This window comes from Chiloscyllium plagiosum, chromosome 5 (genome assembly GCF_004010195.1).
Source record: "Chiloscyllium plagiosum isolate BGI_BamShark_2017 chromosome 5, ASM401019v2, whole genome shotgun sequence".
Classification (NCBI taxonomy): Eukaryota; Metazoa; Chordata; class Chondrichthyes; order Orectolobiformes; family Hemiscylliidae; genus Chiloscyllium; species Chiloscyllium plagiosum.
The window spans coordinates 77,050,725-77,065,942 of NC_057714.1; the positions used below are offsets into that span (position 1 = coordinate 77,050,725).

The following is a 15,218-nucleotide window of genomic DNA, read 5'->3' on the forward strand; positions in this document are numbered from 1 at the left end:
GCAAATTTGCTGATGATACAAAGCTAGGTGGCAGGGTGAAAAGTGAGGAGGATGTTAGGAGATTACAGGATGACCTGGACAGGTTAGGTGAGTGGTCAGATGCATGGCAGATGCAGTTTAATGTGGATAAATGTATGGTTATCCACTTTGGTGGCAAGAACAGGAAGGCAGATTACTACCTAAATGGAGTCAAGTTAGGTAAAGGGGCAGTACAAAGAGATCAGGTGATCATGATGAAGATGAAGATTAAGATGAAGGAGCGTCGCTCCGAAAGCTAGTGTGCTTCCAATTAAGCCTGTTGGACTAAACCTGGTGTTGTGTGATTTTTAACTTTGTACGCCCCAGTCCAACAATGGCATCTCCGAATCATGATAAATGTATGGTTATCCACTTTGGTGGCAAGAACAGGAAGGCAGATTACTACCTAAGTGGAATCAATTTAGGTAAAGGGGCAGTACAGAGAGATCTGGGTGTTCTTGTACACCAGTCAATGAAGGCAAGCATGCAGGTACAGCAGGTAGTGAAGAAGACTAATAGCATGCTGGCCTTCATAACAAGAGGAATTGAGTATAGAAGCAAATAGGTTCTTCTGCAGCTGTACAGGGCCCTCGTGAGACCGCACCTGGAATATTGTGTGCAGTTCTGGTCTCCAAATTTGTGGAAAGACATTCTGGCTATTGAGGGAGTGCAGCGTAGGTTCACGAGGTCAATTCCTGGAATGGCGGGACTATCTTATGTTGAAAGATTGGAGTGACTGGACTTGTATACCCTTGAGTTTTGAAGACTGAGAGGGAATCTGATTGAGACATATAAGATTATTAAAAGATTGGACACTCTGGAGGCAGGAACATGTTTCCGCTGATGGGTGAGTCCCGAACCAGAGGACACAGCTTAAAATTAAAGGGTAGGCCATTTAGGACAGAGATGAGGAGAAATTTCTTCACCCAGAGAGTGGTGGCCGTGTGGAATGCTCTGCCCCAGAAGGCAATGGAGGCCCAATCTCTGGATTCGTTTAACAAAGAGTTGGATAGAGCTCTCAAGGATAGTGGAATCAAGGGTTATGGAGATAAGGCAGGAACAGGATACTGATTGAGGATGATCAGCCATGATCATATTGAATGGTGGTGCAGGCTCGAAGGGCAGAATGGCCTACTCCTGCACCTATTGTCTATTGTCTATTATTCACCCCTTAACTTCAGAATATTATTCCTGCAGGCAGGTCTAATTGCCTATTTGTTATGAGGCAGCAGATTATCAAATAAGTGTTATTTCCTCTCTCCAAGAAACAGTTTGTTTTTGTTATTTCTGTAGCTCCTTCTTCACAGAGATGTTTAATTCTCATGTTGTTGTAATTCATTTTATCACAGTTTCTCGTTGTCTCTTTCATCTCAAGAAACAGTATATTCCAGAAAAGGAATTATTGCTGATTGTTTCAATCCATGTGTAACAGTTTACCTTTGTTGACTATTTCCAGTCCATGAACAGTTATTAAAATTATGTCGTGCCCATTGTCACACTTGTCCAGTTTTTTGGGAGGTCATTCTTTTCCACCTTTTCAGTCCAGTGCCTTTATCACTGCACTGAAGCAACCCTATCAAATTACAAATGACATCTTCGGTAACTGCAATGACATTAACTCTTTTCATTCACCTTGACCTCTGTGAAGCCACTAATAAGTCCATTATCTCTCCTTTTTCAGTAGCACTGCTCCAGCTTTATTCCATTTTTCCATGTTCAATCATAGCCAAAATACTCCCAGTAATGGCTTCGCTTTCTATCCTTACACCATTAACAGGACTTTCCTCATCTGTATATTATACTGCGGGAATATTTACGCTAACAACAACTGCTCCATGCTTTAATTCTGCACAAACTCTCTCACCAGTGCTTCATTGGCACAGTGGTTCTTTAACATCTAGACTCATAGCCACAATTTCACCTCATCAAATATTGAAATTACTGATGTTCTTGTTTCCAGCTTCCATCCATAGCTCCATATCTTTGCTGCTAACTTATTCCCTTCTCAACAATTATCCCAGACTGAACCAGGACTGTGCAATCTGAGCATTCTCTCCTACTTCCTTCTCCACGTCAAAAAACACCTACTTCCAGTTCCTTCACTTCCCATTCCAAAACCAGGTGTCTCCTAAGGATCTCTCCTAGGCCCTCTCCTATTTTTGCATCTAGCTACCGCTTGGCAAATATCATCTACAAACAGAGAATCAAATGTGACACAAGGCTCTCCACATGCAGCTCTACTTCATCACCTTTCTTGACACCCCCTTGCTGAACTATCACATTGCTTGTCTGATATTCACATTCAGTGCTAGCTGAGCAGAAATATCTATAGGTAAAGTATTGGTAAAACAAATAATTTTTTGGTCCCTGATACAGATTCCTTTCCCTAGCTACTGACTCTCCTCTCTCTTGCACCTATCTGAGACTGAAGCCAGGTAGCTTGCACCTTCTTGTTCTGTTTGACTTGAAATGAGCTTCTGAATACATATCTGTCTCATCACAACAACCAACCATTTCTACCTCTGTAACATCATCAGGCTTTGCCTCTGTCTCAGCTCACCTGCTGCTGAAACCCTTAGACATGCCTAAAATGTTTCTAAGTTTGACTATGTTAATAAGGTCCTGGTCAGCTTCATACAATCAACCTTCCATAAACCTCGTCCAAAACACTGCTAGTACATCTCATCTCACGCCATCTCCTCTTCACCACCTATCGTTCCCATGTTTCTGGTCAAGAAGCACTTTGCTTTTAAAATTCTTACCTTGTTTGCAAATCCTTCCATTACTTTTCCCCTCTCTGCAATGATATTATGCTTCCTTATAATCTCCTTAAACCCCACAACTCTCCAAGATAATTTCAGCCTGTCAAGTATCCCGGATTTATAATTATTCTGCCATTGCTGAGCATAAACCTTTAGCTGCCTAAACCCTAACTTTTTTAATTCCCTCAATCAACTTTTCACCTCTTTTTCCGTTCAGACACACTTTCAAGCCTGTCTCTTTGACTAAGGCCAGAGTGCTCCTATGAATTGCCTTGAGATATTTTATGCTCGAGGCACCAAGTAAATGTATATTGCTGATGCAGGTTGCTACCTATGCATACTTCTACCTTGACTTTCTATCTGTGTTATCTCCTAAACCAGCCATACACTTTCTTATAAAACTCTCCATTTCTTTGATATTTTCCTAGCCCATCATGGATTGCTGTGTACTTAGTTTCCAATGCTGTATTCTCTTGAATTTCGTCCTTACACTGACAACCCAACCTCACTTAGCTCTTTCCTTTAAAACCTTTTCAAACACTCTCTATCCTAGCTACTGGAAACCTACCCAAGCATTGCTAAAGCTCACATAGTATTTTCTTCCTTCGGACAATTCATTATGTCGAAGGATCAATATCAATATTATTAGTGGAAAAATTTCATTCAATTGCTGCTGTGTTATTGTGGCTTCTGCAGCAGAAATTACCTTTAATTCCATATTTTTTCTATTTTTCCTTGCATTCATATGTATTCTCTGTCAAATAATTTCCCACCCTTTGCCACAATAACCAATTCTTGTAAAGTATTCTTTGCTTTATTAGCAATCTGTATGAAAACATTTCTTGTAATTTGGTTACTTTATCATGTCTAAGTGGTGAGTGACTGGAGATAAACCTTCCCTTTCAATTTGCCATTAATTGTGAAACAAAATTGAGTTTTGAAAATTTCTCATAAGGTGCATGAAATGATGTGTTATTGCTTGAAAATATTTAGTCATACCCTGAGGCAGCACTGTGGAGTTCCAGTTTGTGTCCTGCTGTTAGATATTCTGTAATGTAAGGTTTGTACTTGCAACCTGTCACTAACTCATATTTTAAATGTCTTGCAGATGATACAAAGATTGCAATGCACCTGAGGGACAGTGGAGGTAAATGTTGACTTATATAATAATGTAAATTCAATTGTTTTCATTTAAATAATTCAAAGCATCCTGTGCCACTTAGCCAAGAACTTAATATGAATTTGAAGATAGGCATATTTAATCTTTTTTATATATATTTGCTTTATGAGGTATTTAACCTCATTTCATAAGATTTGCACCTTATCTTCATTAAAACTGGATTCAGACTGAATGTGAAATCCATACATCAGGGCACACAGTTTGGTAAATTGTATCTCAGTGATGCACTTTCTATCCAGTATGTAAATGTCAAAATGGATTTATTTTATTTTTTGATATACTATGTTTAGTTATAATATCCACAACAATTGGATAAAAACAGTTTCCTTTGCTGGTAAGAATTTTGAGCAGAGAAAATTATTTTTGTGGTTATCTGATTGTACAAGTAGTGCTCAGAATAATGAACAGAATGTCTCTGGGCTCACAGAATGACAGTGTAGGTTGCATACTCTTTAATTCACTTAAGAATAATAGAGATGCCACAAGTGGGGAAGCAAGCTTTCACAAAAGCATATTTCTCCAGAGTATGCACTTTTTAAATCTAATTACATACCACACTTTTTTTTAGCTTCTGTGTCCTTGTGTTCCAAGTACTTATAATGATTCTGTCCTCTATAAACAATTTGTAATTGTGGTACATTTGACCTTTTGTATCCTACAATCCTGTGGATTTACAGAATTGATTTAGTCAACATATTAATAATGCAGAGAGGTCAAACTGTGAAACAAGAAGAGTAAGAGCCCCATCTGTAGCAAAGAGAGATCTAGAGATTTGGAGTGAATAGCAAGATATTTGTATGAGAAACTGGGCAGAATGAAGTGAGAGAGAGCCCCAAAATCTGCTAGCAAAACTGGTGGCACCCCTGCTAACCTCAGTCCAGCAGTAGTGAAGGAATGAAGTACTTAATTGGTAGCAGGAACACTGCTGTTGCGGCTCCCAACTTCATAGAGGGCAGTTAGAAGTGCATTTCCCCATGTGGTTTGGAAATCCTGCCCCTGAGATGGCATCATGGCTGGTTATCATATCTTTGGAGGGGAATGGATTGGACCTAACAGTGAGAACTTGTTGCCATCTTGGGTGATGTGGTGAGAAATAATGTGCAACTGTTGTTATCAAGTTTTGCAGCTAGAATTCAAAGAACTGCATCAGTTATTAGGCAGAAAATGTGAAATGCCTGGAAATGTTTTTTTTGTTATTATTCATTCAACATTTGTGACGTCATTAGCCATTTAGTTCCCACCCTGATTGTTCTTGGAAAATGTCATGATGTGCTGCCTGCTTGAACAGGTTGATCAGAGGCCAGTAACTCTCTATTCCCAGCAGTGCCGGGAGTGATGTCTGGGGATGACCGTGCACTTTTATATCAAACAGAATTACTACATGGGTGGCACGGTGGCTCAGTGGTTAGCACTGTTGCCTCCCAGAGCCAGGGACCCAAGTTTGATTCCAGCCTCGAGTGACTGTGTGGAGTTTTCACATCTCCCCGTGTCTGTGTGGGTTTCCTCCAGGTGCTCCAGTTTTCTCCCCCAGTCCAAAGATGCGCAGGTTAGGTGAATTGGCCATGCTAAATTGCCCATAGTGTTCAGGAATGTGCAGGTTGGGTGCATCATTCAGGGGAAATGTAGAGGAATGTGTCTGGGTGGGACACTCTTCCGAGGCTTGGTGTAGGCTTGTTGGGCTGAAGGGCCTGTTTCCACACTGTAGGGATTCTATGATTCTACTTAGATTCATTTTAAGCACTTAGAAGTAATCACATTTATCAGATAATCAATCAAATCAAAAGCTACGATTTTTCAAAGGTGGAGCGGTGTCGAGGTCAAAGCAGGACCAAGTGGGATTAGGGGAATTTCTATACCTTAGGTTGCAGGTAAGTCTGTTGATGTTGCTGAAGTTGCCAGCCTAAATCAGAAGGTTGGAAGCTCAGAAGCCTCAACAATACCAATGAGAGGAGGGGGACATTGCTGAGACTACCCTTGGAGAAAAAGTGTCCATTGATGGCCATGCTCCCTCGTAGTAAGGTCAATGGGATTGGGGATACACTACTTGAAAAATGCTGGCAGAGGTGGGAAATGTGCTTTGAGTGGACGTTTAAACGGATCAAATTAATTCAAGACAGACAGCCTTTCTGCCACCTTTCCAGCTATTTACAAGTGACATGACAGCGGGAAGGTGCCAGGTGCCATACTTGCACTCTTTTGCCAGCCTTCCCATCTCCGACCCTATCCTCACATGGCCAGCAAAGTTCAGTCTGAAATAAAGGCTTCAAATGATACTGAGGTATGACATAATTAAATAAATGCCTTAATGCTTCATATAAACCAGCAGAGGTGGGTATTTGATCAAAAAGTATTTAACCATTTGTGTACTGTAATATCCTTCACTGCTACTTTCAGGCTACGGTGCCAAATGATTGTAATAAACTCAATGAATGCAGTGTTAAAACAGCATCCCAGGTCACTGTCTGTCTGCCTCTATGGATCCTCCATATATGAGGTCCTTTTGCCATATGGTCCTGTTCTCTTGATTTTTGTTATTCTTTAAACCTCCTGCTTTGATCTGTTTGTATGATGTGTTTGTTACTTAAATCATTTATCTGAATCAGATGTGAATTTCCACTGGTATGATGAGAGTTGAACCATCATAGGGCATTGCAATTTTGATGCTTATTTCTCTAAATTCAAAAGCAAATTCTTTCATTCAAAGTGATGTTTTGATGTTGTATAGAAAAAACAACCTCAACTTTGTCACAATTTGATTTTTTTCAAAAATGCAATCTTGGTGTTCATATCCTTTGACCATTTCGAACAAACTTCTCACAGGTACTCTGACTATCATCCTGTTTTATTTATTTTGGTTAGCTTTTGAAGTGTCTTCATTTTCACAGTAGATGCAGACAATGTCACTTGGGAAACTAAATTGGAAGTGCTTAACAGCTGTTGGAAGATGCCAGCCTTTACTCAAAGGTCATACTGTTGGTTTTGACCCAAAGTATGGTTTCAAACCAGATTTCAGAAACTTAAACAAATAAACTGAGGGAACGTTGCACTGTTTAAATTGTTGCTACAGAGTAGCTATTTGTTTACAGTTTTGGGAAGAAAATGGAAGTGAATATCAGGAGAGGTATAGAACTGGTGGCTATTCTGAAACTTTACACAATTGCTATTAGCAAAAATAACCCAGGCATGTGAAACTATTCTTTGAGCTTGACACTTGCATTAAGCCTGATACTGGCAGCAGAAGCATGATATTCAATATAGCTCATGACCTAGAATTTGCCCGATTTACATTATGGAAAGAAACATAAATCACCGGATCCAAAGGAAAATTATGCAAATAGTAAAAATATTCAGCAGGTTTGGCAGCAACAGAGGAGAAAGTAACAGAATTATGGTTTCCTATCTGATTATTGCAACTTTGTAGGATTTTTCAAGGGCGCAGTTATTGATAAGGGAGAAATATGATTTTCTTTGAGTGGGGACCTAACTGGCTTCAGGTGTGCAGGGAAGATGAATACCTAGACTGTCCACTGTCATCACTTTGAGGCTCAAGCTGCTTAAATTCCTGGGTGTCTTTTGTACCCATTTCTGAACAAAAGACACGGTGCAGCTTCTTGGTTAAAATAGCAAGCTGAGAGACCATCCGTCGCAGCATGCCAATGTGAAGGTCAGGTTCAGGCAGGAGAGAGATCAGAGTCACTTTTCAAGTGCGAAGGGAGAGAGGAAGAGTCAGCAGAGGCCAAGAATATACCAGACCAAATGCTTAGATACTGGTTGAGTTTTGCATGTAATATCACTTGATTGAGGGAGTTACTCTCTGCTGAAAATGTGTTGCTGGAAAAGCGCAGCAGGTCAGGCAGCATCCAGGGAACAGGAGAATTGATGTTTCGGGCATAAGCCCTTCTTCAGGAATGAGGAAAGTTTGTCCAGCAGGCTAAGATAAAAGGTAGGGAGGAGGGACTTGGGGGAGGGGCATCGGAAATATGATAGGTGGAAAGAGGTCAAGGTGAGGGTGATAGGTCAGACTGGGGTGGGGGCGGAGAGGTCAGGAAGAAGATTGCAGGTTAGGAAGGCGGTGCTGAATTCGATGGATTTGACTGAGACAAGGTGGGGGGAGGGGAAATGAGGAGTTACTCTCTGACCCATTAGTGCCGTTATATTTATACTACACAACTCCAACCAGGTTTGGCACTGGGTACAGTAGCAATGCTTAACATAAAAGAAGCATCTAGTTTAACATCCCATCCTAGTTATTGAGTGATTATAAAGCAATTGCTTTGTACCTATTAAATTTGAAAATATATTGCTCTCAGTCCAATCATCCTACTACTGTCTAATAATCTGGTTCACTGAATATGAGTGATGAAAGCTGTGCACAGCTCTATAGCTGAAAGACAGTTGAATTTATCCAGTCCATGGAGGTGCCAAATGTAGACCATAATCGTCACATTGAATACAACCTTCAAGCTAATGCAAAAATATTCTGAGTCCCTCTGTCGTAACTGAGGTTCTGATTGGATAAATTGCTGTTAACTTGGTGATTAATTATGAGTGATTTTCAACAATATTTTCCTGAGTTATTGATACGCTTTTGAATTATGCTCAGTAAATATTCATAGCCTTGAGTCATTTCAGATTAGTTTTACTGTCATAACATTAAAATTGGTTTGGCACCCGTGGAGGCAAACATTTGGATAATACAATTGTTCAGGGTTTTTTTTGATGGAGAAAATAAGGCCAGAAGGCAGTGGAAAAAATAACTACAGTTTCCATGTGATGTCAATTCTGTTGGTAATGGCAAAAATGACATTCCATTGAAAAATTTAGATTAGATTAGATTACTTACAGTGTGGAAACAGGCCCTTCGGCCCAACAAGTCCACACCGACCCTCCGAAGAGCAACCCATCCAGACCCATTCCCCTATATTTATTCCCTCACCTAACACTACGGGCAATTTAGCATGGCCAATTCACCTAACCTGCACATCTTTGGGCTGTGGGAGGAAACCGGAGCACCCGGAGGAAACCCACACAGACACGGAGAATGAGCAAACTCCACATAGATATTGCCTGAGGCGGGAATTGAACCCGGGTCTCTGGCGCTGTGAGGCAGCAGTCCTAACCACTGTGCCACCGTGCCACCCAGAATTTGATGCACTTCTGGTTGGCCTCCCATTTTTCCACTTTCCATATGCATGAACTCATTCAAACATCTGCCGACATCCCAACTCATATCTAGACACAATAACCCACCACCCCATCCTTCCTGATCTGCACTGGCTCACAGTTCAGTAATCCCTTGATTTTAAAATGATCGTCCTCCTTCCATGCCAGTACCAATCCATATAAATTTGGAACCTGTTCCGGCCCCACAACTCTCAAGATCTTTGCATTTCTCTAAATCTGACCTCTTGCATAACTCCTGTTTTAACAATCCCACCACTGTGGCCTAACAATCAGTAGCCTAAGCTCTAGAATTAACTCTGGAAGATCTGCCCCCCCCCCCCCCCCCATCCACCTCTCCTTTATCTTTAAAACCCTCTTTAAAAATACCTTCCCAAACAACAATTTTTGAGTGTTCTGCCCTAAAATCTCTTTATCCAATTGTTACATTTTGTTAATGATGCTCCTGTGAAGAATCTTCAGATGATTTAATTCATTAATGCCATTAAATAAACGCAAGATGACATCATTAATGAAAGAGTTTGCCTGCAACAGATCAAATACCTTGAAGCTTTCTGATAAATGCTAGCCTAGTCAGCAGTGCTCATATCCTGCAAACAACTGAATAAAAAGGAATCTCCTTGATAATTAGGCATTGATGTTTGACAAGGTCAGAGAACAACACTATGAGGTCACTTTAGCACGTTTTTTCTAAATGTAGTTCTATCAAGGCACAATAGTATTAAAGATTTCTTTTTTTTTCTGATAAATCCTATGGATATTGAAGTTAGTTGCCCAGAGAGAAGACCAGCTCCAAAGCTTCATGGATCATCTATTGAATTCATTCATCATGTTCATCCTCACCAGAAGTGTCAAGGAAACTATATTCTGGGACAGTTTGTGTCTCAGCCTGTGGTCAGACTCAACAGCACTCCATTGGAAGCAGTCAACAAATTCTTGAACTAAATTCAATAATTTGGAACTCTGGTGTTCATTACGCATTTGTGCCATCATGTAGAAAGATAAAATCACCAACAAATCAGTCCTTTCTAGAGCCAACTTCTCAAGCATGCTAGCACTAATCAGGCAAAGGAAGATTCCCTGTCTTGGGTATGTGCACATGATGGAAGGTGACCAGATCCCTGCAGCTGTGATGTGTGCTGTGCTATGCCAAGATGCTATCGGAGCACCAAAAGCTCCAGTTGATGAGTCCTGTCAAAAGAGACCCTCAGCATCAATCATGACAGACTGACAATCAATGCAAAGTAAGTTTGCAGATGACACCAAAATTGGAGGTGTAGTGAACAGCAAAGAAGATTACCTCAGGGTACAACAGGATCTTCATCAGATGGGCCAGTGGGCCGAGGAGTGGCAGAAGGAGTTTAATTTAGATAAGTGTGAGGTGCTACATTTTGAAAAAGCAAATCAGGGCAGGACTTATACATTTAATGGTAAGATTCTGGGGAATATTGTTGTATAAAGAGACCTTGAAGTGCAAGTTTATAGTTCCTTGAAAGTAGAGTCACAGGTAGATAGGATAGTGAGGAAAGCATTTGGTATGCTTTCCTTTATTGGTCAGTGCATTGCATATAGGAGTTAGGACGTCATTTGGAACTGTACAGGACATTGGTTAAGCCACTTTTGGAATATTGTGTACAGTTCTAGTCTCCCTACCCTTGGAAACTTGAAAGGGTTCAGAAAAGATTTACAAAGATGTTGCCAGGGTTGAAGGGCTTGAGTTATAGGAACAGGCTGAATAGGCCAGGGCAATTTTCCAAAGAGTGCTGGAGGCTAAGGGGTGACCTTATAGAGGTTTATAAAATCATGAGGAGCATGGTTAGGGTGAATAGCCAAGGTCTTTTCCCTGGGGTAGGAAATTCCATAACTAGAGGGCATAACTTTAAGATGAGAGGAGAAAGATTTAAAAGGGACCTAAGGGGCAACTTTTCCATGCAGAGGGTGTTGCGTGTATGGAATGAGCTGCCAGTGGAACTGGTAGAGGCTGGTAGAATAACAGCATTTAAAAGGCATGTGGATGGGTATATGAATAGGAAGGGTTTAGAGGGATATGGGGCCAAATGCTGGCAAATGGGACTAGATTAATTTAGGATATCTGGTTACCATGGACGATTTGGACCAAAGGGTCTGTTTCAATGCTGTACAATTCTTCAACTCAAAGTGGCAACAGCAATTCCAGTGGGCAGGAATTGCCACCCTCATGACATGTGATTTCTGGTGCTCCAAAACAGACAGCTGTCTTTTGAACAGAGTACCAGGAGGAATCCTTCTGCATCAGTGACAAAGGACAACCTCATGTGTGGGACTTGTGACTGACCTTGCCTTTCCAGAATTAGGTATCAAACAAAGTGCGGCTAATGATCTTATCAGGCCCCATCAAGGTTCTGAGGCTGCATTTCACCACCTCTCACAGATAGGAGGCAACCACTCACCACATGGGTATTAAATTGGCTTTTTGTCAGGAAACAAGGAGCAGACTGGAGAAAGAAATATAGCAGGATCTCCCTCAGGATCAAACCTTTTGTTATGTGTATAATACTAGATGGAGGTAAAGGAGATACAACTTCAAAATTTGCTGATGGTTCAAAACTTGGAAGTTTAAAGAGATCATGTGGGACTTCAAAAGACCAAAACTAGTTTATTGGAATGGACAGAAAAGTGGCAGGTGAAATTTTATTCAGACATGTGGGAAGTGATTTATTTTGGTAGATATAACAAGTACAGCAATATTAAATGAGGGGGACAACCCAAAAGGAGGTTCAGGAGCAGAGGGCCATGGGGTTGTCTGTGCACAAAACATTGAAGGTGACAGGGCAGATTAAGAAAGGGGCTAATAAAGTTTGCAGTTAAATTGTAAACATTGTTCCAATTCATCAGAAATGAGGTTTTAATGTAGTACCACAAAATAAAATTCTGTGTGGGCCCAAGAAAGTTAAGTCCACAATTAAAGTAAAGAGGGGTTCAAGGGTGTAGACTGTCCCTTAAGCAATACAGCTGTGAAAGCAAGCATACTAATTCCTTGCTTGAAAGGTTGGCTGTAGTATCAGGCAGATCTGTTTTCTTATCTCTGTTAGTTTCATTGTCACTTTTGAAAGCATCTGCGGTGGGCCACAACAGTAGACATTGGTTTCCTTTGGCATGGGCTCATTGTGCTTGTACCAACCCTTTGAAAGAGCTATCCATCCAGTCCTACGGTTTCCCATCGCCCTGACATTTTTCCTTTACAGGTGTAAATTCAGTCCCTTCTCAAAAATTACAAATGAATTGAACCATTTTTCAGGCAGTACATTCCAAATTGAGACGGATTAAAAGTCTCTTCTCATCTTCTCTCTGCTTCTTGCTTTATTTATTTTCTCTGTCTACCTTTAGCTAATGTTGCAAATACATTTTCTTTCATGGCTGATATGCTGTGTTTTAAGTTTTGTGGAATACAAATAAATTTTTGGATACATTTTGCATTCTCAATTTCCGTTTGGATCTGGAACACTTAACCTCTCTGAGACCATCAATCTTTACATGTCAGCTCCAGTTTGGGAGGATGTTTGAGCATTTAAGACTTCTAAAGCCTATGAAAGTTTATAAATAATATGTGTGTACAATCTTAGCAGAAAGCCAGCCCAATCCAGGTGGATGAAGTGAGTCCCTATTAAAGATGTGGTTCAAGAAACAATAGTTGTTAGATTTTTAGCTATTATTGCTACACTTCCACTTACAATTATTTTATTCTTGCCCTTTTTGCTTTCAATGTGTAAATCATTGAGATAAATTCAATACCAGTCATACTCTCTTGTGGCCTTATTAAGATAACCTTGTTTCTTCATTATTGACAGGCTCAAGCTTTACACCATTTTAGTAAGTGGTGGCTATGACTGCATCAGGACACATTAATCCTTTCATTTAAGCATTTCTGCATCTTCTGTGGAGCACCATAAAGCCGTTTTAAAGGAAATGATAATCAAAGTTAAAATTGGCAAAGTAAATTTATGGAATTGATTTTGCCTGCATCCCTACCATTTTCTGAGTAATGTCGAATGAGGTTTAGAAATTTTATCCTGTACTTTATTTAAAGAGCTGAAATTAGACTGCACCACCCCTTGTGTGCATGGGTTATGATTCATGATCTGCCCATGCCAGTTTTGGTAAAGGCATGCACTATGCAAGTTTGGTATGACCGCTTCATTTACACGGGTGTAGCTTAGGGTCATGCATCTGCCAGCCTGCTGTCTGCCTGTGACCAACAAAGAACCAAGTAGCATCATTCTAATAGTTCCTGGTGCAAGCAACTTCTGTCTTTAAGGCAGTCAGTCTCTGTACAAGTGAAGCCACATTGAACAATGCTGACTACAAATCCTACAGTTCTGAACAAGGAAAATGTAATTTCAGGACAACATAAGATCCTAGGTTCAAGGATGTGGTGCTGGAAGCCTCAGTGTTGGAGGTAGCTACGAGGAAAGATGCCAGGAGTGGTGCAACAGACCCATAATGGCAATTCTCGGAGGGATTGGAAGCAAAAAGTCAAGGAGGTTATTTCCAGGCATCTTGACCTAATGATCTGGCAGCAGTGTCAAAAGGCACCTCATGGCCTCACGTGGGTTGTCAAAGTCATTGAATGTATTTTTGCTTAGTGTCTCTTATTCACGGCTCCAGCAAGCTGTTATACTGCTCAATGTAGCTCAAGGCCATCACTCACCTATCAGCAATCTCTCGCACTGGGAACTCATGGACCATATTCAGATATTCACTCCACCCTTATTGCTAGCTTCATTGTCACTCTTTCCTGCCTACATTTATTTCCAGTTATTCAGCTCTGGCACAAACAAAGACATGGTAACTGGAATCAATGAGAACATGCATCAACACTTTTATCAAATTTTGAGACAACCACAACCAGTAGTTGGAGCCACCCCCGATTGCCATTAACAGCAGCGTATCTGTCTCAGTGTGTGATTATTGATCAAGATTTTTGCTTACTTTGGCTGTATTTATCACAGTGGGATATTCTCCTGGATATCAACCCAAGTGCAAGTACTGTATTCACATCCAAGCAATCGTCTTCTGTGTCAACTGCACCACGTGCTTGTTTACGTGACCTCTGGAACCATAGAGGCCACTTCTTCTTTCTCCAATACTATCTCTGATTGCCTGAGGACTGTCTTCAAACAATTAGAACATAGAACAGTACATCATAGAAACAGCCCTTTCAGCCCACCGTGTCTGTGCCAACCTTGATGCCGTTCTAAAGTAATCCCATGGTCTGGACCCCTCTGTTCCCTGCCTGTTCATGTGCCTGCCTAAATGTCTCTTAAAGGTTGTTATTGTATCTGCTCCTCTCACCTTCCTTGGCAGCACATTCTACCTTAATGCTTTTCAAGATACCCAACATCTCCTCCGTCTTAACATCTTAATAATATCACCATACCTCTTCCTAATCTTACCATCATCCATGTCCTTCTGGTTGGTGAATACTGATGTAAAGCACTCATTAAGGACCTCACACATTCCTCTGGATTTTGCATAAATTCCCTCCTTTGATTTCGAATGGACCTACCCTTTCCCTAGCTACCCTCTTGCTCCTAACAGATGTATAAAATTCTCGGGATTCTCCTTAATCCTCCTTGTCAATGACATTTTGTGGCCCTTTTTAACCCTCCTAATTCCTTGTTTAAGTACTTTCCTGCTTCCTTTATATTCCTCACTGGCCTTGACCGATTTCAGTTTCCTAAACTTTGCATATGCTTCCCTTTTCGTTTTGAATGAACTTTCAATACATTATATCATCCAGGATTCCCAAATCTTGCCATCATTATGCTTCATCCTCACAGGAACATGCTGGTTCTGATCTCTAATTAACTGGCCTTTAAAAGAATCCCATGTGTCAAATGTGGATTCACCTTCAAACAGCCCCCCCCCATCTAATTTCTTCAGTCCCTGCCTAATACTATTGTAATTAGCCTTCCCCCAATTTAGCCTTTTCACCTGTTGACCACTTCTTTCCTTATCTATAACTATCTTAAAACATACAGAAATATGATTCTTGTTCCCAAAATACTCCTCCACTGAAACATCGATCAGCTGGCCAG

The 15,218-nt window shown here is 40.7% G+C and overlaps 1 protein-coding gene across 2 annotated transcripts in view; it reads left to right on the forward strand.

Moving 5' to 3' along the window:
* Positions 1–15,218, forward strand: part of plxdc2b (plexin domain containing 2b) — a 422,082-nt gene that overhangs the window by 339,438 nt on the left and 67,426 nt on the right. For both annotated transcript variants that reach the window (XM_043690425.1, XM_043690426.1), the window contains exon 12: positions 3,889–3,927. In XM_043690425.1, coding sequence (XP_043546360.1) covers positions 3,889–3,927 — 39 coding nt within the window. The remainder of the gene's footprint in view (positions 1–3,888; positions 3,928–15,218) is intronic.